Source organism: Musca autumnalis, unplaced genomic scaffold (assembly GCF_047663935.1).
Source record: "Musca autumnalis isolate F117 unplaced genomic scaffold, ASM4766393v1 scaffold_4, whole genome shotgun sequence".
Lineage (NCBI taxonomy): Eukaryota > Metazoa > Arthropoda > Insecta > Diptera > Muscidae > Musca > Musca autumnalis.
Window position 1 is genome coordinate 93,055,812 of NW_027411977.1, and position 25,038 is coordinate 93,080,849.

A 25,038-nucleotide genomic window follows, 5' to 3' on the forward strand; every position below is an offset into this window, starting at 1 on the left:
TCTGGCTGGTGCGCACGATAACTCTCGAACGGATCAATCGATTCGGTTCAATTTTTGGGTATCGAAATATTTTGTCCAGATTTGATTTAAGTTCGAAGATGGGCCATATAGGTCCACCCCTTCAGGTACCTCCCCAACAAATGTTCAAAAACTGTCGCAAAACTTGTGCGCACGATAACTCTTGAAGGGAGTAACAAATTTGGTCCGTACTTTGTATATCGTAAACATTCTACAAGAGGAAGATGAGGTTCCAATATGGTCTCAATCGGCACCACTCCTTCGAGTACCTCCTACACAAAATTTCGGAAAAGTTCAGTTTAGGGCCATCTCTCGAATCACTGTGATTTTTGTTTTAGCAACTTGTATTTACTGCCCTCCAGACGACGGAACAAGTTTTAGTAGGGGCAAGTCCATACTTCCTGAGAAAATAGCCTGAAAGTTGCAAAAAACCCCTATGACACCGTGTGAGGTGGTTGGATCGCAAGATAACTCTAGAACGGATCTGCCGATTCGGTCCAAAATTTGGACTTAGTAATATTTTGTCCAAACATAGTCTAAGTTTGAAGATAAGCCATATCGGTCCACTCCTTCATGTACCTTCCCCACAAAAGTTCAAAAATGTTCGGAAAATTTGTTCATACGGTAACTCTCAAAGGGAGTGGCCGAATTGGTCCATACTTTACACATCCTAATATATCTATTAGATATAGATCAGGTTTAAATATGGACTATATTTATCCATTCCATCCGGTACCTCCCACATAAAATTTCGGATAAGTTCACTTTAAGTTCTGCTATGGAATCACTTTGATTTTTGTTGAAGCAACTTGTATTTGCTGCCTCAATTACGATGCTAAACGTTTTTTCAGGGGCAAGTCCATACTTCTTGAGTAAACATCCCGAAGTGTGTAATAACCCCATATGGCCCCATATGTAGTGGCTGAAGATCCACTTCCATAATGGTCAATGTAGATCCATTCCTTTTAGTATCTCCTCCGCAAAACTTTTTGTCGGTTCAAATTCCCAAAATTTATAAAAACCCCTAAATACATACGTTTTTGGGGAAAAATTGTTTCAATATATACAGGCTGAGGGTATATCTCTGTCGGCAAAGCCGACTGATACTTTTTTACTTGTTATTTAAAATTTAAGTAGAATAAAAGTTATTTTAGTCATTAATAGGTAAAAGACCATCCATCCATCGTGCAATAGGAAATAATTTTTTGAGACATTGTTTTCATTCCATAGACTTATTTTGTGGGGAACCTTTTTTATAATAAAGTGGAATGAATGTTATTTTAGGCATTAATAGACAAAAGTTCATTCATTCTCATTACAAGAAATCATTTTTGAGAAAAATTTTAAAAAAAATCATAGCCCAATAACGCTTTGTTACGACCAAAAATGTGCCTCAACGAAATAATTTAATTTTAAACCCCAAGTATGTTTGGATGAAATCCGACAATTTGGAGTCGATTTAGCCGTCCAACTTAGTTTAAGTCTAAACTTTGTCTAAACTTAGTTGAAGTTCGAGGATGGGCCATATCGGTCCACTCCTTCGGGTAACTCCCCCACAAAAGTTTTCTGTAAGTTTTCTCGAAGGGAGCAATCTATTTGGTCCAAACTTTGCACATCGTATTACTCCTTTAGAGATATAGATCGGGGTTGAATATGGACTATATCGGTAAACTGCTTCGGGTACCTCCAACACAAAATTCGGTTAAAGTAAAGTTTAAGAGCTACTCTCGGATCGTTTTGAAATTTTTATTTTCAGTATGTTGTCCTTGCGGCTTCCTTTACGGTACAATTTTTTCTTGCTCCAAGAAACCCTGACGCCACCAACCAAAATGGCAAATCCGCAAGATAATTCTCGCTGGGAGTTTCTTATTGATGCAGACTTTGCACATCGCATTATTTCATCCAGTCATATATCAGGTTGGAACATGGACTATATCGGTCCACTCCTTCGGGTACCTCCTTAGGAAAAAGTAAAGTTTAAGATCTCCTCTCGCATCGTTTTGATTATATTTTCAGTATGTTTTTCTAGCGGCTTCATTTACAACAGTACAATTTTTTTCGGAGTGAGTCAATACTTCCTGAGATAATGACCCAAAAGCTCCAAAACCCTGCCGGTACATACAAAATTAACTCTAAAACTTTTTCAAAAATTTCATCCAAACTTAGTTTAAGGTAATTTAATATTTCGAGTCATTTATGAAGAAGTTTGGTTATTAAAATTTTTGGTATATATCAATGGTTTGGTATAGCCCCCCACGGTAAGTACAGGTTTTAAAGCAAACTCGTGATACAAAATCAATATATTTTATACACGGCATAAATATTGTGTTTGGTTTTGTTGTTTTTTTTTTCTTTTTTGGTCAATGGCTGAAGGTATATCTCTGACAGCACAGCCTGATACTTTCTTACTTGTTGCATTACAATTTTAATGTTGTGGCCAAAAAAGCAGATATATAATCTCTCTAGCCGCTCGTATAGAACATATTTTTAGTTATTAAGTCTTGTTTATTTTTCTGACAATCGACGCCATGAAACTGGTTCATTTATATGGTATATGACTAGTAGGCATTGACTACTCTTTCATCATTCTGTCTAAAACTAAAATCACAATCCTAAGAGCTGAGATTATTACATACGACTATTGAAGACAGATGTGATACTCCATCAAGACAATGTCTTGTTGTCACAATCTTTCGACACCCTTCACCTCATTGAGAAACACTAAACAAAAGAAAAACGGTCATTAGAATTCTTAAATTTCAAAATGGAAATATGAAGTCAGCAAGTGAAAGGCTGAATTTTTCACAAGAAGACCACTTGTAAGACAATACGTACTCAACAACAACAGCAAATCATTTGCCATTAAGCGAGCATTTCGAACATTTTCATAAGACCAAGACAAAGCTGAAGCACGTGCTTTCAACTGTAAAACCCTTCTTGGAAAATCATCATCTAAAAAAAAAACACATTAAAGCCAAAATAAAATTCCATGATACCAACCATTCGTGGTTTTCTTTTGTATTTTTCTTTTCAGAGTATCTTTCAGTATGGTTGTCAATTGCTGGAGGCATCACAAACGTTGCGAACCACCTGCAAGCTGGAAATAAACGAAGCATTACAAATGCAACAGCAATTAGAGAAAACGTGGCACAGTCTGCAGGCTATAAGTCAGGAGCACATGACACGACTACGCGTTTCCGCTGTCTTTCATCGCAGTGTCGAAGATTATTGTCAGCAATTGATGGATTTGCGTCGTACACTACGCACCATGTTGCAGGAGCAACAATTACAGTTGCGCCAGCAGCAACGTAGCAGCAGCAGTGGCGTTAGCAGTGAATCAGCATCGCCCCAACCATCCTCCACAACGTCTACCATGACACGCAACATGACGATATCATCATCATCTTCACCATGTTCGCTACATTCGAGGCAATTGTCTCGCAAAGCAATGGCGGCAAATCGAAAAATCAACGAACGAATAACAGCGGCCACAACAACAGCAACCACAACGTTGCTGAAAGATTGCGGTGCGGCACTGGCCGAAAAATCTCTCAACGAACAGAGTGAATTGTTGCGCAAGTATTTGATGGAACGTGAAAAACTTCTGGTGGAAGTAGGTCGCATGGTACGCTTGGGAAGGTTATTGAAAACTCGTTTGAAAGAACCTTTCGTCTTGGATGCTGTCACAGGCAAAAGGTAGGTTGCAGCATTAATAGAAATGCCATGAAAGATTGGTGTGGCATCTCGCTATGAGATTTCTCTTTTTCTTCTTCTAGAGGTGTTGTGTTATGGGTTGGTTGAAATGGCTTGGAGTTTTCATTTTATTTGGCAAGGAATTTTTGCGAGAGAAAAGGTTAAAAACTCGAAAATGCTACTGAGAATTTTGTAAAAAAATGCCTTAATGGAAAGTAAGACATTCTTCTATGATCTCAATGATAAGTCACCAAGTCACTGAACTTTGCAAAGAATTTTTGTCGTTTTAAGAACAGCTATTAGGTCTGTTCGATAACTTTGCAAGTAAAAAGTTCTTGCAAGTACTTGCAACTTCTCTCAGTTATCATTTATTGAACAAGTTTGTTATCGACCAGCATTTTGTAAAAGTTTATACAAATTTGGGTTAGGGTTGAAATAATTTTTCATATTGTTTTGTAATTAGGGTTAAATGGGGTACATACCCTTTGATTCGGGTAAAAAAGTAACTTATAGAAATAATTACCATACACCCCACATATGTTCGAATAAAATTTGCTTTATATGCCTGATTTTAGATCGCTTTTGGAGAGCTATAACTTTCAATGCTTTGGCCAGAGGGATAGCAATTTATACCTCCCCATTTTGCATGGTGAACGAAGACGCTTCTACGAGGATAAGAGAAGATTGTTGCAGCTCACCAGACATCACAATTGTAGCACCCGAACTGATGAATTACGTTTTCTGGTAATATGTCATTTCCCTTGGCTCTGACCGTTTTCCTAACATCGTCTTCGTTAATTGACCACCCACTAACCTCCGCCCCGTGGTATATCTCATTGGCAAGTTTCTGAAAACTAACCAATCAACCAAGAGCTGTCCATTACCATAGATCCTCGGAAAGAGGAGGTACCATTACAATTTACGCATATGCCATCCGAAAAGCGAGATCGTCCATCCTCTAAATGATTGTCTTGTGGTTTTTCTATAATAAGATCCTATGGTAATTTGTAAGGAGACCTTTTGATCTTCTTATAGAAGTCCACTAATCTTAAGGAAGAAACCTCGTGGACTTCTATAAGAAGACTTCGTGGATTTCTATAAAAAAGCCTCGTGGACTTCTATGAGAAGACCTAGTGGACTTCTATAAGAAGACCTCGTGGGCTTCTATAAGAAGACCTCGTGGACTTCCTTAAGAAAGCCTCGTGAACTTCTATAAGAAGATCTCGTGGACTTCTATAAGAAGATCTCGTGGACTTCTATAAGAAGATCTCTTTTACTTCTATAAGAAGATCTCGTGGACTTCTATAAGAAGACCTCGTGGAATTCTATGAGATCTCGTGGTCTTCTATAAGAACACATCGTGGACTTCTAGAAGAAGACCTCGAGGACTCGTGGTATTCTATAAGAACATCTAGTGGACTTCTATAAGAAAATCTCGTGGACTTCTATAGGAAGATCTCGTGGACTTCTATAAGAAGATCTCGTGGACTTCTATAAGAAGACCTCATGGACTTCTATAAGAGGATCTCGTGGACTTCTAAAAGTAGATCTCGTGGACTTCTATAAGAAGATCTTGTTGACTTCTTTGAGAAGATCTCGTGAACTTCTATAAGAAGATCTCGTTGACTTCTATGAGAAGATCTCGTGGACTTCTATAAGAAGATCTCGTGGACTTCTATAAGAAGATCTCGTGGACTTCTATAAGAAGATCTCGTGAACTTCTATAAGAAGATCTCGTGGACTTCTATAAGAAGATCTCGTGGACTTCTATAAGAAGATCTCGTGGACTTCTATAAGAAGATCTCGTTGACTTCTGTAAGAAGACCTCGTTGACTTCTGTAAGAAGATCTCGTGGACTTCTATAAGAAGATCTCGTGGACTTTCATAAGAAGATCTCGTGAACTTCTGTTAGAAGATCTCGTGGACTTCTATAAGAAGACCTCGTGAACTTCTATTAGAAGATCTCGTGGACTTCTATAAAAAGATCTCGTGGAGTTTTTAGGAAGGCCTCGTGGACTTCTATAAGAAGATCTCGTGGACTTTCATAAGAAGATCTCGTGGACTTTCATAAGAAGATCTCGTGAACTTCTGTTAGTAGATCTCGTGGACTTCTATAAGAAGACCTCGTGAACTTCTATTAGAAGATCTCGTGGACTTCTATAAGAAGAACTCGTGGAATTTTTATAAGATCTCGTGGACTTCTATAAGATCTCGTGGACTTCTATAAGAAGATCTCGTGGACTTCTATAAGATCTCGTGGAATTCTATAAGAAAATCTCGTGGACTTCTATAAGATCTCGTGGACTTCTATAAGAAGATCTCGTGGACTTCTATAAGAAGATCTCGTGGACTTCTATAAGATCTCGTGGACTTCTATAAGAAGATCTTGTGGAATTCTATAAGAAGATCTCGTGGACTTCTATAAGAAGATCTCGTGGACTTCTATAAGATCTCGTGGACTTCTATAAGATATCGTGGACTTCTATAAGATCTCGTGGACTTCTATAAGATCTCGTGGACTTCTATAAGATCTCGTGGACTTCTATAAGATCTCTGGACTTCTATAAGAAGATCTCGTGGACTTCTATAAGAAGATCTCGTGGACTTCTATAAGATCTCGTGGACTTCTATAAGAAGATCTCGTGGACTTCTATAAGATCTCGTGGACTTCTATAAGAAGATCTCGTGGACTTCTATAAGAAGATCTCGCGGACTTCTATAAGAAGATCTCGTTGACTTCTGTAAGAAGATCTGGTGGACTTCTATAAGAAGATCTCGTGGACTTCTATAAGAAGATCTCGTTGACTTCTGTAAGAAGATCTCGTTGACTTCTGTAAGAAGATCTCGTGGACTTCTATAAGAAGATCTCGTGGACTTTCATAAGAAGATCTCGTGAACTTCTGTTAGAAGATCTCGTGGACTTCTATAAGAAGACCTCGTGAACTTCTATTAGAAGATCTCGTGGACTTCTATAAAAAGATCTCGTGGAGTTTTTAGGAAGGCCTCGTGGACTTCTATAAAAAGATCTCGTGGACTTTCATAAGAAGATCTCGTGAACTTCTGTTAGTAGATCTCGTGGACTTCTATAAGAAGACCTCGTGAACTTCTATTAGAAGATCTCGTGGACTTCTATAAGAAGATCTCGTGGAATTTTTATAAGATCTCGTGGACTTCTATAAGATCTCGTGGACTTCTATAAGAAGATCTCGTGGACTTCTATAAGAAGATCTCGTGGACTTCTATAAGATCTCGTGGACTTCTATAAGAAGATCTTGTGGAATTCTATAAGAAGATCTCGTGGACTTCTATAAGAAGATCTCGTGGACTTCTATAAGATCTCGTGGACTTCTATAAGAAGATCTCGTGGACTTCTATAAGAAGATCTCGTGGACTTCTATAAGATCTCGTGGACTTCTATAAGATCTCGTGGACTTCTATAAGATCTCGTGGACTTCTATAAGATCTCGTGGACTTCTATAAGAAGATCTCGTGGACTTCTATAAGAAGATCTCGTGGACTTCTATAAGATCTCGTGGACTTCTATAAGAAGATCTCGTGGACTTCTATAAGATCTCGTGGACTTCTATAAGAAGATCTCGTGGACTTCTATAAGATCTCGTGGACTTCTATAAGAAGATCTCGTGGACTTCTATAAGATCTCGTGGACTTCTATAAGAAGATCTCGTTGACTTCTGTAAGAAGATCTGGTGGACTTCTATAAGAAGATCTCGTGGACTTCTATAAGAAGATTTCGTTGACTTCTATAAGAAGACCTCGAGGACTTCCTTAAGAAGACTTCGTGTACTTCTATAGGAAGACCTCGTGGGCTTCCTTATGAAGCCCTTATGGACTTCTTTAAGAAGACCTCGTGTAATTCTATAAAAAGACCCCGTGGACTTCCTAAAGAAGACCTCGTGGACTTCCTTAAGAAGACCTCGTGGACTCCCTTAAGAAGACCTCGTAGACTTCTATAAGAAGACCTCGTGGACTTCTTTAAGAAGACCTCGTGGACTTCTATAAGAAGATCTTGTGGACTTCTATAGAAATACCTCGTGGACTTCAACAAAAAGACCTCTTTGACTTCTATAAGAAGACCCCGTTGATTGCTATAAGAAGACCTCTTAAACTTCTATAAGAAGACCCAGTGGATTGCTATAAGAAGACCTCTTAAACTTCTATAAGAAGACCTCTTGAACTTCTATAAGAAGGCCTCTTGGACTTCTATAAGAAGACCTCTTGAACTTCTATAAGAAGGTCTCTTGGACTTCTATAAGAAGATCTCGAGGATAGAAGTCCTCGAGGCTTCTATAAGAATAGCTTGTTTATAAGAAGACATCATGGTCTTCTATAGAAAGACCTCATGGTCTTCTATAAAAAGACCTCGGGGACTTCTATAAGAAGACCTAGTGGGCTTCTATAAAAAGACCTCGTGGTCTTCTATAAGAAGACCTTGTGGGCTTCTATAAGAAGACCTCGTGGGCTTCTATAAGCAGATCTCGTGGACTTCTTTAAGAACACCTATAAGACATCGTTGTGTTCTATAAGAAGAACTAGTGGTCGTCTATAAGAAGACCTTGTGGCCCTCCATAAGAAGACCGCTAGGTCTTCTATAAGAGGTGGTCTTCCATGAGGAAGCCTTGTGATCTTCCATAAGAATACCTTGGGGATCTCTATGAGAAGACCTTGTAGAACCGTTCGAACTTCTTTTATCAAATAAACGCTATTTTTTTATAATTGGGGATCTGTCAATATGATATTTAGAGCCACCACTCCTATTACGGTGTGGGTATTCCGCTGTCTGTCTCGTATTTACTTGTTTTATAGAATCTGCTTTACACTTAATAACTCCGCACTGAACATTTTAGACTGATTGCAGATATAAATCGTTTGGTACGTCTTCCGATACATCATAAACTACTGTGCACAGTTTGTCAACATAATTCACTTCGTCATTGTGTTGGCAAATACAAAAAAAAGTTGCATTCTTGGTTGATGTTATGTTAATACATTAATGTTAATTATAAACATATTTATAAACAATCAGCAGCAAACGTACATATCTATCAAATGCATTGAATTTCAGTTATGGGCAACCCACTGAATTCTGGAGTGTTCGATGTAAGGGAAGATTTAACGAAATCTGTTTAATTTCGGCAAGAGGATGCCGAGGATGTTATTAGATTTACTTTTTACTGGAACTAAACTAAATATTCATCGAAACAAATTTTATGTTTAGAAAGGGGAAAAGGGAAACATTAAACAATTTCTTTTTAATTTTATCATTCAAATCGTTTGTTTGCCTTGTGGGTTTGTGTTTACACTAAAAGCAGAAACCTGCCCAAGTAATCAGTGCTAATTTTGTAACCGTTACACGGCACGCCTGGACCATCTCTGTCTCAATACATACGTAATAGCAAAATGCAAGACAGCCCCCATGGCCTGCACAAATTTTGCATTGGCATACAACAACAATAAATGACGTGTGTTTGATGTGCACTTTACATTAAATTTTCATTTACATTGCTTAGCTATTTTCATAGTTTTTCTATTTGCAATTCAAACAATATTAATTTGTCTGCCTTTGTCAGACGACAGATTGTCTGTCGGACTGACTAACTAAGAGTCACGTGTGTGACGTTTGATGTTGTTTACGTGCAACCGTCCGTTTTAGCCTTAAAACACGTATCTGCTTTAGACGCCGCTTTAAGTATTCAAGTGATTTGGCTCTCTTTTCAGAATGGGCATGAGAATACAAGGTGTGAGTGATCTCTTCGAAGTTAAGAACATTAACATCATTGGAACATTTTATTATGTATTTAATGAAACATTCAATGTTTTGCTTTAGCACAGAGCATACGTGTTGCATTTTAAAATTTGCTTTGGTTCTTCGATGCCGTTGACTGTGTGATAGCCACGTTGAAAAAATCGGTGGCCGGGAAAATGTTTTAATGTTTAAAGTGCAGTCAATGAAAGGTTTCATAGTATCTATGTATACTTGTACAAGAAGTTGATGAAATAAATTTCTTGTAGTAGAATTCAAATGGGGTTATGGTTTAGCAATTGAATATCGCATAATTTTGTTTTTACTAAAGTTTACACAATTATTTGGTACTTCCTGAAAATCCACTTAATTCAATAACAGTTAATGTTTGTGTTATGTAAATCGATTATTATATTTATTGTAGATTGATTTTGGATAAATGGGATCATTAGCACGTAATAAAATTTTGATGTGTTTTACTTTACTATCCAATCGAATTTTCTCCCATCCCACCACCACTTACTCATCATCTCCCTCTCTAGACACACTTTTCTCATTTTCCAAAAAAACGGACCCACTCATATGTCGCAGCAAATTAAGTAAAAAAAATAAAATGAGATCACGTCACCACAGCAACAGATCAACATAAATCTGTCGGTCAACTAGCTCACAGTGGAACAAATTTCCACAAATGAGACCAAAACATCAAAATAGTGCTGATGCATATATTGAAGTGACAAGGAGTCTAGAAGTTTTAAGTATATGTAGTTCCCCTACTTTTTATACGCTCCTCCATGGAGGGTATATTATGTTTGTTTCTTCGTTTGTAACGCATTGAAATATACATTTGCTACCCTATAAACTATATATTCTTGATCAGGATAAAAATCTGTGCCGGTATATCCATGTCCGTCTGTTGTAATCACCCTAGCGTCCGCAACAATTGAGATAGAGCACTAAATTTTTGCACCCGAATGTCTTTTTAAGAGGCAGGTCAAGTTAAAAACGGCCCACGGTGGTTCAAAAATCGATTTTCCTGGCCAAAAGCCCAATTTTTTGTTACCACCGATTGTTAATTTCTATATGGGATTCGATGGTAAACATATGGAAACTAAGAAAAGCAAAATATTTGAGGTGTAGGCATGGCGTGCTCCTAAAAACGAAAAATGTTTTCCAATTTTGGAAAATACGTAATTTTTGCAAATTTCTATTTCTCAGAAACTATAACAGGTTAGGTACGTAGGATTGTTGCCTTTGAGAGTCGTTTTATAAATTATTATTTTTCCTCAGGTACCAAATTTTAGTGAAATTCCAAGTTCAGTGGATTATAACTTTTAGGCAACAGCGTGGAACGAACTGGTGGCCAAGAGTGTTCTCTTTCAGCCCATAAATACTTGTGTACCCGTCCCGTTCCGTCCCTTTAACAATTTTTTAAATTTTTTGAAATTACATGGGTAAAAGTATGTGTGTTTTTTCTATACCGTTTCCCATATAAATTATAGCTTTTTCGTGCAAATGGACATTTCTTTTAATATATGAGTTTTTATAAGAGGTTTATGAAAACCCAGGGAGAGGGAGTGTTTTTCCAATTTTGGAAAAAAAATTTTGAAAAAAAATTTCCATTTTTTTGATTTTTTGTAGTTTTATGGTTTGTTTATTTGGGGTTCCACCGTGGTGCAATGGTATGCACACCCGCCTTGCACACATAAGGTCGTGGGTTCGATTCGCCGGCCAGGCAACATCAAAACACTTTTCCACGGTGGCAAAATACCCCTCTGTAATGTTGGCGACATTTCCTGAGTATTTCAGTCATGTAAAACTTCTCTACAAAAGTGGTGTCTTAGACACGCCGTTCGGACTCGGCGATAAACTGTAGGTCACATTCATTGAGCTAATATGAATCGGGGTGCACTCATTGATATGAGAGAAGACTCCCTTGTCCCTTCTGGGATGTTTGTGGAACAACTATTATTGGGGTTTGACCCTTTTTAAATAGTTAGAATATATGAAAAACTCAAAAACACTCATATTTTGATGCAAAATATGAAAAAAGTAAATTTTTTAACTTTCACCTTGAATTCCTCTGCAACCGCTAGACCGAATTTACAGTTATAGAGTTTTGAGCAGAAAAAAAACGATTCTAAACCACTGTGCGGTCAACGTTTTGGTATAGCCCCCATATAACGACACCTCCCGATTTTCAGTATTTTGAGAATTTTAGCTACAGTTTTTGACCGAACTACTTGTAAATTAACATTTGAGGTTCCCTGTGGTCAGGAAACATCTCAACAACAATTTTCAACATAGGTCTGATTTGCGGTATTTTGAGGATTTCAGCCACATTTTATTAACGATCTAACTATAATTTGATAGTTGAGGTTCCTAGTGTCCACAAAATACTTCCACCAAAAAAATTCCAAAATTCCCCATAAAACGGTACTTCGCGATGTTCGATATTTTGAGGATTATAGATATTTTTTTACTGAACTATCTATAATTTAACATTTGAGATTCCCTGTGGTCACAAAATATCTCCATCAAAAATCGTCAACATAGTTTTACGTTTTGGTAAGCCCCCATATAACATTACCTCCCGATTTTCGGTATTTTTTTAACCGAACTACCTGTAATTTAACATTTGTGGTTTCCTGTGATCACAAAACATATCCACCTAAAATTCTCAATAGGAATCGATCATTCGGTATAGCCCCCCTACATCGGTACCTCCCCGTTTCCGATATTTCGAGGATATTAACTACATTTTTTAACCGCATTTGGCATTTGATGTTCATAGCGGTCACAACACCTCTGCACTGAGAATTGTCGATATAGGTCCATGTTTTTGTTATAGACCCCATATAAATTACACCCCCATTTTAAGTGTGTTGAAGAGTTTAGCTATATTTGTTGGCCGAACTATCTGTAATTCGACATTTAAGATGGTCATTAAACTTTTCCATCAACATTTGTCAACAAATGCCCACTCTTGATGTTGCCCCATATAAAGGTGCCGCCCGATTGAAGACATTTCAATATAAATTTTGAGGTATACTTGGTCACAAAATATCTCCACCTAAAATTGTGGACAGGAAAGAAATTAATTATTCTATTTTAGTTCTTAACATTTTATGGTGGAGGGTATTAAATTTCGGCCCGGCCGAACTTAATTATTTTTTATTTGTTTTTTTTTTTATTTATTGCCATTTATGTTACATCAAATTTCCGTACACTCAAGAGGCTGTTACAGTTCACAAAGTGGTGGTGTTTAGTTTTATTCTTCTAGATTTTTGCAAAATATGTACTACACCATAATCCATTAAAAGACTGAGATATACCTCTAACGCGTCCATGTTTTCTAAGACGCATTTATCAAAACCTTAGGGACCTTCAATAAATAATTCAGTTGTAATTCTGAAATTTGGGGGATGTATTTATATATGGGGGTGGTTTTGGAAAAAAGGAAACAAATTTGGTACCATTTTGCGTACAGTGGATATAAGGAGAAGGTTTTGGGAATACATACGTATGAGTTCGAAATGTATCGATGGTTGTGATATAGGTGGAATTATTAAATTTGAATTCTGGTTTTAGGACTGGAGGTTTCGGAAACTTTTACTATATTTGTAGCAAAGGTAATAAATGTAGGAATACTAGAACTATTATGAATATTTAACGTACTCAGTACGGTTTGACGTACAACTTGGGTTTTTGGTTTTTCCAGTTTCTATCATTCCCGTGAAATGGGAATCACAAAATTGCCTTTCCCGGGAAATTTGTTTCCGTGAATTTTCCATCTTCCCATAGTAAGTAACTATTAGTTACATATGTGAAATACAATATCGGTTCCATTTGTTAGAGACCCAGAGTAAATTTTTTCCAAGAACTCTGTTCCGAATAATGGCTGACACGTTATTGCTCTACACAAACCATTTCCATTATTCAAAGCTAAATAGACGCTCGATGGAAAGAGATTTGGCTAAAACAATGAAGTTATTGATCAGATTTTCCTATTTTATGGACCTCGAAAATGTTATGTTTTGAAAAATGTGTTCCAATGCTTAAGATTTCCTCAAAAAACAAAAAAAAAAAAAAAACAAATAAGAACGGCGTTAAGTTCAGCCGGGTTGAACTTGTTATACCCTCCACCACGAGTTGTATTGAAGTAAGATGGTACAATTAGTTTCCTTTCGTTTATGAAGAAGACTAATTACCAAACTACATCAAATTTTGTCGATCACCGACAAATTCCTGCGGAAAGTTTTTAGACTCAAAGAAGACTAATTACCATATTTCCGATATTTCGGTAAGACAATGTGGCTAAAACCTAAAACATACCAAATATTAAGAGGTAGGGGATAAAGGAAGACGTGGACATATAATAATAATTATTTTCTGGAATACTTTTAACCCCCTGCAAAACTAAATAACAATATTCAGTAATTTCGGTGCGGTATTGAGGGAACAACCTTTAGAATTACGAAAATGGGGAGGTACGATTCTATGGGGGCTATATAAAGGCGTGGATATATACCAATAAATTTCATATGGAATGTTTTATACCCCAAATGAAGACTAAGCACCAAATTTCAGCCAATTCTGTGGAATATTGAGGCGACAACTTCCATTGGTGGCTATAAGAAGGCGTGGACCTATACCGGCAAAATTCCGGGGAACAATTTTATACCCCCAGCGAAAACTTAATACCAAATTTTAGCCATTTCGGAGGAAATGGAAATGCAAAATACCGCAAATCGGGAGGTACCAACAAAATTCTAGGGGGAAGTTTTATACTTCAAATGGAGACAAAATACCAATTTTCAGCCATTTCGGTGTAATATTGAGGCCACAACCTTCAAAATACCGAACATCGGCAGGTACCGTTCTATGGGGGCTATATGAAGGCGTGGACCTATACCGATAAAATTCTAGGGGAGAATTTTATACCCCCAGCGAAGAGTAAATACAAAATTTTAGCAATTTCGGGAGGTACCAACAAAATTCTGGGGGGAAGTTTTATACTTCAAATGGAGACAAAATACCAAATTTCAGCCATTTCGGTGTAATATTGAGGCCACAACCTTCAAAATACCGAACATCGGGAGGTACCGTTCTATGGGGGCTATATGAAGGCGTTGACCTATACCGACAAAACTCTGGGGGAAAGTTGTATACCCTCAACGAACACCAAATTTTAGTCATTTCGGTGGTATAAAGAAGCTAAAACCTTAAAAATACCGAAATGCGGGTGGTACCGTTATATGGGGGCTATATCGAAACGTGGACCAATATAGCCCATTTGCAATACTAAACATCGTAATAGTAATAGAAACTTCTATACCAAATTACAAAGCTCTATCTTAAAAAGTGCGAGCTTTATCTTGATTACAACAGACGGGCGGGCGGAAGGACGGACAGACAGACATGTTTATATCCACTTAGAAATTAACTCTGATCAAGAATATACATACTTTTTAGGGTCTCCGATGAATATTTCGATGTGTTACAAACGGTATGACAAATTTAATTATACCCTCCATTTATGGTGGAGGGTATAAATAATGGAGTTTAAAATAGAAAATATTCTTTCGCAGGACAAAAATGCGTCGTTATAGACAAGTTTTTGGGGTGGCTCTTATAACTTTTTCCCTGAAAAATATACATTTTTGTGGATTAAAGTTATTTCTAAATATTTACAAATTTTCCTTATTCTGAAAAATCTAATAGAATTCTTATAGTCCGGTCAAAATAGACATGCGTATAAGGGGGAAATAGCAAAAATTCCCACAAAGCTGAATTTTGGTGGAGAGCTAGGGTTAGCCATTAGAAGCAACGTCCTAAAAGTCCCCATCGATCCCATGTGTGCAAAACAAGTTATTCGGGGTCAAAGGTCATTTTTGGAGGCATTATTCAGTTTTTTTAATTTTTCTCAAAAACGGTAAGACTTAGCAAAAGCCGGCTATAGTAAAAGTTGTAGATTCAATAATTGTCTACAAGAATGCTCATTATGATTCTTAAAAAAGACTTACCATTTTCGAGATATCTCGATCTAAAGGTCAAATAAAAAATTAGCCGCGTAAGTAAATTATGAGGCGAACCGGTTAAAGTAACGACACTAAGTGTTAGATACTTCCGTAAGCTTTCAAACGATATCCACTTTGCAGTAATCGGTTCAGTAGAACCGGGTCTAACCCGGTTTTTAAATTTGGCCTTTCGGGTCGAATAACCGGCGAACCGGACCCGCAACCGTTGAAAATTATACATTTCCGTAATCAGCGCAACAAACCCTACCTTCGGACTAAACTTGAAAAAAATCGGAGAGTTTTCGTTGGGGTCGTTCCCGTTGGGCTTTCGATTATACATGTGGCTTAAATGGGCTATTTTCGCATAAAATGACTCTAACATTGAATAACTCTACTAAACACGCTCCGATTTTGTTGATTTTTTTTTAGAAGATAGCAATAATTTCGCTCTTCAAGAAAATATATATTTTTTGGGGGGACAGACCCTATTACTTCGCTTATTTTAGCCGGTTCGTCTGAATATGTGCATATTTCCCTTATAAGTGCATAAAAATCATGTGTTTTTTAGAACAGCTATATCTCAAGAATGGTTCCTCCTAGGAAAAAAATTATGAAAGTCAAACTTGTAGATAATTTTCCTGTCTACAATATTTACTTTGGACACTTTTTGATTAGATCAACCGTTTTCAAAAAATAAATCCGAAAACCTAAAAAACCCTTAAAATTTGACCTTTGACCCCGAATAATTTTTTTTGCACACATGGGATCGATGGGGACTTTTAGGACGTTGCTTATAATGGCAAAACCTAGCTCTCCACCAAAATTCAGCTCTGTGGGAATTTTTGCTATTTCAATGTCTATTTTGACTGGACTATTATTCTATGGTAAAAAAGAGACGGTCATATAATTCGTCATCATAGGTTCCTAACTTATCACATAGTTTATACAATCTTTCAGCATGAGTTGTGATAAACATAAATATATATTTCCGAGTTTTCCCTACCCAAAACCCTACGTACGACAATGTTTTGCGTTGTTTGCAGTGGTTGATTAATTTGCCAAAAATGGACTTGTGAATTTTCGTCCGATGATTTTCCATAACTTTCAACGTGGTTCATCACGGAAAGAGTGCATCGATGACATCGATGGTTTATTGAATTCGATCGTTCGCTCAGAGACGAAGGTCGTCCAAAAACGAACTATAATTCAAGATCGTCATGTGGCATACTGTGAAATAGAGACATCCTTGGGAATTTATACCATCAGCATACATTCGATATGACATGAACACCTGGCCGTACCACAGAAAAAGGCTCGTGTTGATTGGTGCCAAGAAATGTTAAAAAATGAGATCGCTGTGTTTTAAAATTCATTTGAAGTCAAATCTTAGTGGTACACCACAATTTTGTTGCCTGAAGTCTTCGGAGAAATTCGAAAAACGAACAAAAGAAGACGAATCATTGTGCACCATGGCAATGCGAGTTCTCACACATTGGCTAATAGCAGCGTATTTTTGATCGGCCAAAACGCGGACAAATTGATGGGTCATCCGCCGTAAAGCCCTTACTTGGCCCATATGACTTACCGCACATGAAGGGAAAAGCATGGTCAACATTTTGGTGCCGTGATGGACAACATACGTCGGTTATTAAAAAATGCATACTTGTCTTTTTTTATATACCCTCATCCTTTAGACTAAGGGGGAATATGCACTTTGGCACAATCAACAATGTGCCTAATCGAAAAATGGTTTTCAACCTCAAATATTTTTGGACGAAATCCGTTTCAAACAATCTCTGTCATCTCTGTCAGTCTGTATCTCAATCTAAGTGGATAATGCTCACGATAACTCTCGAACGCATCAACCTATTTGGTTCAAACTTTGTCTTGGTTCGAAGATCAGTCAACGCCTTTGCACAATAACTGTCGAAAGGTATAACCTATTTGGTCCACAACGATTTGGTACATATTTGCAATGGCCCGTAATAAATTCTACACTCATTTCGATCCCTAACTTATCAAGTAAGAGGAAGGAGGCCATTCTACGGCGAAAGAACACTGGATTACCTGCATCCAGGTTCCAAGAGCCAGATCTCTAGGTAGATCTGTAGTAACACATTATTGGCCGGACAGATTTAATAGACATTTGGAGCTATTTCATCTGCTAATTCGTTTCCCATTATATAACTATGACCTGCAGAGCTTTCCTGCAAACAAAGATAGCTTGAGAAGATATCGTCGAGGGCTTGAGAGCATAAAGGGCCGCTTGACTATTGACATATGTAGTCACCAGTCCTGTAGGATTGCTTCAAAATTCTTTTGACGATTCTTCTGCTTTCCTGATAGCAAGACCGTTCAGAGGAGAGTTACCTTCATCACAAATGTTCTTATTTGGATAAATTATTGATAATGAGCCAAATCTAAAGGGTGCGCGTATGTAATAGCGTACGCAACTGCAGTTAGTTTGTTAAGGATTGATAGTTTAAGAACTTTCCATGTACGAAATGTGAAGTCCTACACCATCTTGACTGGGAGCCTAAAAATCCCTCCTTGCGGCCTGAAACTAGATCAGGGTATCCATAGGATGGAGATTTAAGATCACGTTCAAGGTGACCTAAAGATCGCTTTTGATTCAGCCGTTAAATCAGAATTGACGCAGTTTTGGATAATTTGGACAGTAATGCTTTATTCCCAGATGCTTGCCACCAGACAAGTCCGCTTTATGTTTCCCAATAGATTTCTGGTAGGAGCAGAGTGCAATTAGGTCTTTCTTCGTTCGCTCCTGAGCTTTCCTTTTCCAAGTCAAACGTTGGTCCAGGATTGTGCCGATGTATTTTGTTGCCGAAAAAAAGTTCCTAAGCATCTCCGTCCAAAACGGGAGGCTGGAAATCGGGAATTGTGGGCCCATTGACAGTTGTACCAGATCACTTTGCATAATGACAGACAGGATTGTTAAGAATTTACCACTTATCACTTATCACCCATCCATATTGAGAAAGTCAGTCAACGTGAAGCTTGAATATATAAGGCGATTTGTACTGATTGAACCTTGATAGAGGCGTGCTGATATCTACTGATTTTTTTAGAAATTTATTTACAAGAGTTTTTGCCACCTGGCCTGACGACACTTCTAAAACCTGGTTTTTAAACGCTTTTACACCATCTTCTGGCGATGAAAATCGTTGATCAGGTCTTTTTATACCCTACACCACTATGTGGAGAGGGTATTATAAGTTGGTTTTGGGAAAAAAGTTTGTAACGCATCGAAATAATGATCGTAGACCCATACTTATATATACCAAAATGAATGCCTCGACGAGCTGAGTCGATCTGGCTATGTGTGTCCGTCCGTCAGTCCGTCCGTCCGTCCGTCCGTCTGTCCATCTAAACCTTGTAATCACGCTACAGGTCGCAATTTTGATCGGATCGTCACGAAATTTTGGATGTTGATGGGGGTCCCGGAGGGGAACAAGCCTATTGATTTTGGTGATGGTCGGATAATATTTAGGGGTCGGAAAGGACAAAAAACTTAGGTGGATAAAAAGACAACGTTTTTTTTCCAAAGCGAATATCTCAGCTTCTGTATGGGGTATACCAAAAGCAAAACCTGACAATGAAAGTAGAAAATATCACCTTTCTAATGATGTAAAGTAGGTGCTCGTAGGTGATCAAAAAACTAAGATATCACAATAGTATCAAATAAAACCCCAATTTTCATTTTTGCGATTTTCATTATATTGACGAATATCACAGCTTTGGTTGAAAACTTTCCAAAAGCAAAGCCTGACTATGAAAGTAGAAGATCCTATCTTAACAATGATGCAAACTAGGTCTGCGTAGGTAACCAAATAACGGAGATATCGCAATAGTCGGTAATACATCCCATTTTCCGATTTGTTTGCAATCACGCCACAGGTCGCAATTTTAATCGGATCGTCACGAAATTTTGGGGGTTAATGGGGGTCCCAAAGAGAAAGAAGCCTATTGATTTTGATGATGGTCAATTAATATTCAGGGGTCGGAATAGGCAAACACTTATTTGGAGAAAAGTCTACATTTTATTTCAAAGCCCATATCTCTGTTTCTTTAAGAGGTATATCAAAAGCAAAACCTGGCAAGAAAAGTAGAAAATATTACCTCTACAACGATGTAAAGTAGGTTGTCGTAGGTGGTCAAATAGCAGAGATATGGCAATAGTCGTAATGCATCACATTTCCGATTTTTTTGTAATCACGCCACAGGTCGCAATTTTGATCGGATCGTCACGAAATTTTAGGGGTTAATGGGGGTCCCACAGAGGAAGAAGCCTATTTAGTTTGGTGATGGTCGGATAATATTCAGGAGTCGGAATAAGCGAAAAGCTTATGTGGAGAAAAGTCAACGTTTTTTTCTTATGCGAATATCTCCACATCTGGTTGGAGTATTCCAGAAGGAATACCCGTCAATGGAAGAAGAAAAGATCTCGTTTATATTGATGCAAAGTATGTTGGCGTAAGTGAGCAAACCGAGATATTGAAAATTCAGTAATATACCCAATTTTTCCATTTTTTGCAATCAAGCTACAGGTCGTAATTTTGATCGGATGGTCACGAAATTTTGGTTGCTTATGGGGGAGAGAGAAAGAGGCATATTTTTTTCGGTGGTAGTCGGATTATATTCCCTAAAAGAAATGTTTACCATTGGAAAGCTTATGCACGGGGGTAGTGGTGTATGGTATCACATGGTCGGCCCCGTCCCGACTATAGCCTTTGCTCACTTGTTTCCTTGATGTTCTGGAATCAAATGATGTCATTGGATCCCAGGTCAGAGATGTACGGCGCATGACCCATCAATTCCACGCTTTTGTCCGATCAAACAGGCGCTGGCGATGCGTGAGAGCTCACATTGTCAAGATACAGAACGATTCGTCTTCTCTTGTTAGTTTTTCGAATTTCTCAGGAGACTTCAGGCAAACAAATTGAAGTGAACAACTCAAAATTAAGCGTTCTATGTTCCTCAAGCCGTATAGTAGCCACATGGTCAGTTTAGCCGAAGAAACAGACGACAATTTACTTTGAAGTGCTTTTTCCATGAACAACTTTCGTTGGATTTGGCTCGCTTTCGAAGACCCAAACGGTCGATTCCTGTTTTGTTTCGGGCTCCTTAGCATAGATCCATGATTCGTCGTCTGTGACTATTTTAAAATGTCGCTTGAAGCAGCACGATTTGGACGACCCTTACCAGTTTTTCATAGGGCTATAGGATGGTCCTTTATCGGCATACAAATATTTAATTGATGCACTATTGCCATGATTATCCTCGTCGAAAGTTGTGAAAAAATAATGGGACGAAAATGTTCACAAGTAAATTCCATTTTTTTGCAAAGTGATTTTTTGAAGTCACTGTGAACAACCCAACACATGGTCGTATGTCAAACTGTCCTGAGTACGCTTAAGCTAAAAACTGTCAAGCTAAAAAATGACAAATGACGCCTGGCGACACTGCGTGTTGCCTAAGCCAGAAAGTTTTTAGTGCCCCTCGTATGTACCACTGTACCAAAACAAGGCAAAAACAAAACACTCTAATACAAATTATTAAAACAATCAGAAAATACAAAGCACTCAAAAAAAGCAAAAACATTGACTAAGAAACTATAAAAGTGAAAAAAGTCACCAAAGTGAGATCTCTTCATTATGAACAGGAAGATTTCATTGAGAAAACGTTTAGTATATTTTTGAGAGCGGTCCAGCGTGGAACAATCCATTTTAACTAAAAACGAACTTGAAACGAATCGACAAAATAGAAAAAAAGACAGCAACGCGGCAAAATAAATTTATGTGTCAACCCCAAAACAAAAACAAAGCAAACCGGCAAACAAAAAAAGTCCCACAGCGACACAGACGAAAAGCACATTGTTGCTGTTCCCCCCAAAAGAAAATTTCAAATAAGCCGGGCGAACGTGTTATATTTCATGTCCCGGACTATTTTCACTTTAATTAAAGAGTGAGACTATTACAAGACAACAAGAATTGTGTTAAAATTCGGCAAACGACTAGGGAACAAATCAGTTTATCTAAGGAATTTTAATTTTTGTGTGCGTTTTTTTAAGAAAGTGGTCCCTAAGAAATACAAAATTTTATATCTAAAAATATCCAGGAAAAAACCTACAACGACACAAATACACTTGTGTGGTTTGCTTTCAATATTTCTGTTAGTAAAAAACATATTTGCTTGGCCTGTGTGAGCAATAATTGTCTGAAGTTCAGTTGAACAAATCTAAAGGAAAAAGAAGAAAAAAAAACCACGAAACATTTTTCATGTTTTACTTGGGAACGTGAACACGGCACAAAACAGTAAAAAAAGTTTGATGTTTTCTTCTACAGCGACGCGTAATTGATTGTTGAAAAAACATTCATATTTCCCAATCAAATATTATAGTTGGCAGTCGTCCACACATATTGTGGCCACAACAAATAATTACCAAGAGAACGCCGGAAAAAACCAGACAAATTTACTTAAAAAAGAAATTCATCTTCGTCGCTAAGATAACGAAGTAAATTTTTGAAAAATAATAAACGCGTAACGGTAGTTCGGTGAAGTAGTTTTTTTCAAAATGTTTTCACGGTTTCGTAATATTTTTTCGAAAAATAAAACGGACGAGGCGGAAGGAAATGTCGATCTCGAAACAAATGCGGCGGTCGTCGAAAATAATGTAACGCGCGCGGAAATCTTGAGTGGTGGCGAGAAGTCACAATCTTCAGAAGAACCTAAATTGGAGGGCTTAAATTTCTTAAAGAGTTTAGTTGAGAGTGAACAAAATGCTTCAAAGGGTTTGTCACGCCAAGATTTGCCAAGCAATGACAAAGCCATGAGTCCATCGTTTAGCCAAGAAGTTCAAGATTTACTCAATGAAAAGCTTTCGGATAGCAGCAGTACTAATGAGAACCAAACTACTAGTGATGAAAATGAGCCTGTCTCTAAGGAAAATGTTTCTGATTCTGTTATGGAAAATTTAGTTTGCGATAAAATTGAAGACAAGGCTTCTGTACTGCCAACTACTACGACAATGCAAGAAAAAACTGATCCCAAAAATGAGTTGACATTGCAACCTTCAAATAAGTCTCCATCTGAGGAAAGCGACAATGTAAACACATCAGATGACACCAATGACACCACTAGTGTTCATGATTTGTTGAATAAAATGAAAACTGAAGTTGTAACTCTTAGCTATGAAACCAAAGAGACGTCTCCTTTACTCTCAGAGACCAATTATTCTCTAAAAACCCAAGCCACAGAAGTTGATGCTCCAAAACAACCAACTGATGAAACTCTAAACAGCCCTCTTGATATATCAAATAATTCCCAATTACCTTCACCTCATTTGGTGGATTTAATGCCAGAAATTTGTAAAACAACCAAAGTAAATACTTGGGTTGAAGAAAACAATGCCATTTCAATACCACCAACACCATATACTTTGGCCTCCTCTGAATCAGCTAATAATCTTAATAATAATGATAATAATAATATCAATAATAATTCCAGCATTGTGATTGAAGATTTACCCTCGGAAATAATTGCCCCCAGTCCTTCTATGGAGAGTTCAATATCGGGCAGCAGCAACAATACCAGTAGCACCACCAGTGGCACCATAGATTCTACAGCAACTCGTTTGGCCACAGATCCCACCAAAATTGTCATCAATCCAGTGGGTAGTAATGGTTTAGCCTGCTCGGCCATTACGGGCAAATTAACAGATATTGCCGAAGTAGCCGAATCCTTGGATTCGGTAATACGAGACATCCAAGAGAATTCACAACACAATGCAGAAGTTGAATCGAATTTAACGAGTCCACGTGATAAGAAATTGGGAACACTGAGGAGTACAAGTAGTGAGGTAAGTTTAAGGTTTATTATTTTTATTCCCCCAGCCTTCAGGCTAATTATTATACCCTCAGCCTAACAAGGGGATATTCACTTTCATACGGCCAAATTGAAAGAATTGTATGTTTCGTTGTAGAAAATTTGTAGCCGATTGAACAATGTTCGTCCGTCTGTCTGGCTGGATGGAGCGCACGATAACATCCCAATTCAATCATTCAACCAATTGGGTTTAAAATATTTTGCCCAAATTGTTTTGAAGATGGACCATTTCGGTATACCCCTTCAGGTACCTCCCCCACAAAAGTTCAAAAGTTTTCGCTAAAATTGTGTGCACGATAACTGTCGAGGGCAGTATGTAACCGATTTGATCCATACATACACAAAATTTGGGAAAAGTGCAGCTAATTTGTTTGATTCTTTTCGCTTGAACTTGTGTTGTACACGTACAGGGGTAAGCTTATACTTCCCGAAAAAAATGCCGGAAGCTGTAAAAAACATAATAACTCTCGAACGGATGACCTGGTTCAGTCCAAAATTTTACCTTTTTAATATTTTCCCAATACTTCTTTTATGTTCGATGATGGACTTTATTGGTCTACTCCTTCGGGTACCTCCCACTCCAAATTTCGGAAAAGTGCAGTTTAAGGCCTGTTTAGATTTTTGTTGCAACAACTTGTATTCGCTGCCCCTTTACAAGTTTTTTCAGCGCAATCCCATTCTTCCGAAAGCTGTAAAAACCCCACGGCACCATGTGTAATGGCTGGAGCGTACGATAGCTCTCGAGCGGATCAGCCAAGTCGGTCCAAAATTTGGCCTTCGTAATATATATTTTGTCCAAACTTAGTTTAAGTTTGAAGATGGACTATATCGGTCGACTCCTTCGAGTGTCTCACACCAAAGTTCGAAAAATTTCAGTAAAGTGGTACGGACGATATCTCTTGAACGGAGCAACTAATTTGGTCCAAACTAATATTTTGTCCAAATTTAGTTTACCAGCAAAAAAAAAAAAAAAAAAAATCATTACTTAATAATGGATTTTTATATACTTTTTTTAGTCTTAACTACGTACTAACTCCTACTAAACCATTATTTTAACAAGGGCATGTTGTACCGAATAACTAGTTATTCTATAACTACCCAGTAAAATGTTCGATGCCAAAGTGCCATTCAATCATGGGTGCAAGTGATCTGTCATGTCATCTTTTTAGCATCTTCATCGATGAATTTTATATGAGCGTGGACCCCAAAAGATGCTATTCATTTTTGGATCCAAAGCATGTCATTTCCACCAATGCTTTGGCATGTCATTTTCACCAATGCTTTGGCATGTCATTTCCACCAATGCTTTGGCATGTCATTTTCACCAACTCTTTACAATGACATTATCATTACGACGAGAGTTTTAACATGAAATGATCGGATCTTTCATGACTTCCTTTGCATTGGTTCAAATGCTAATGAAAAGATCAGATCTTTCACGTCTTCGTTTGAACCAATGCAAAAGATGCCATGAAATCACGTCATCTCATAGAACCCCTTCCTTTAAATTTTGCTGGGTACTAGAATAACTAGTTATTCTGTGGCCACTAGCAGTTGAAAATTGACCTAAAAAAACTTATGTTCTATTTATAGAACAGTTAAGGTGGAATTTGTTTTCAATTTCAACACACTTTATATACTCAT

General features: G+C 37.6%; 1 protein-coding gene across 3 annotated transcripts in view; it reads left to right on the forward strand.

Moving 5' to 3' along the window:
* LOC141401686 (SEC14 domain and spectrin repeat-containing protein 1-B) overlaps nucleotides 1–25,038 on the forward strand; it is a 134,659-nt gene that overhangs the window by 102,072 nt on the left and 7,549 nt on the right. For all 3 annotated transcript variants that reach the window (XM_073982048.1, XM_073982049.1, XM_073982047.1), the window contains exons 8-9: nucleotides 3,053–3,714; nucleotides 23,017–23,368. In XM_073982048.1, coding sequence (XP_073838149.1) covers nucleotides 3,053–3,714; nucleotides 23,017–23,368 — 1,014 coding nt within the window. The remainder of the gene's footprint in view (nucleotides 1–3,052; nucleotides 3,715–23,016; nucleotides 23,369–25,038) is intronic.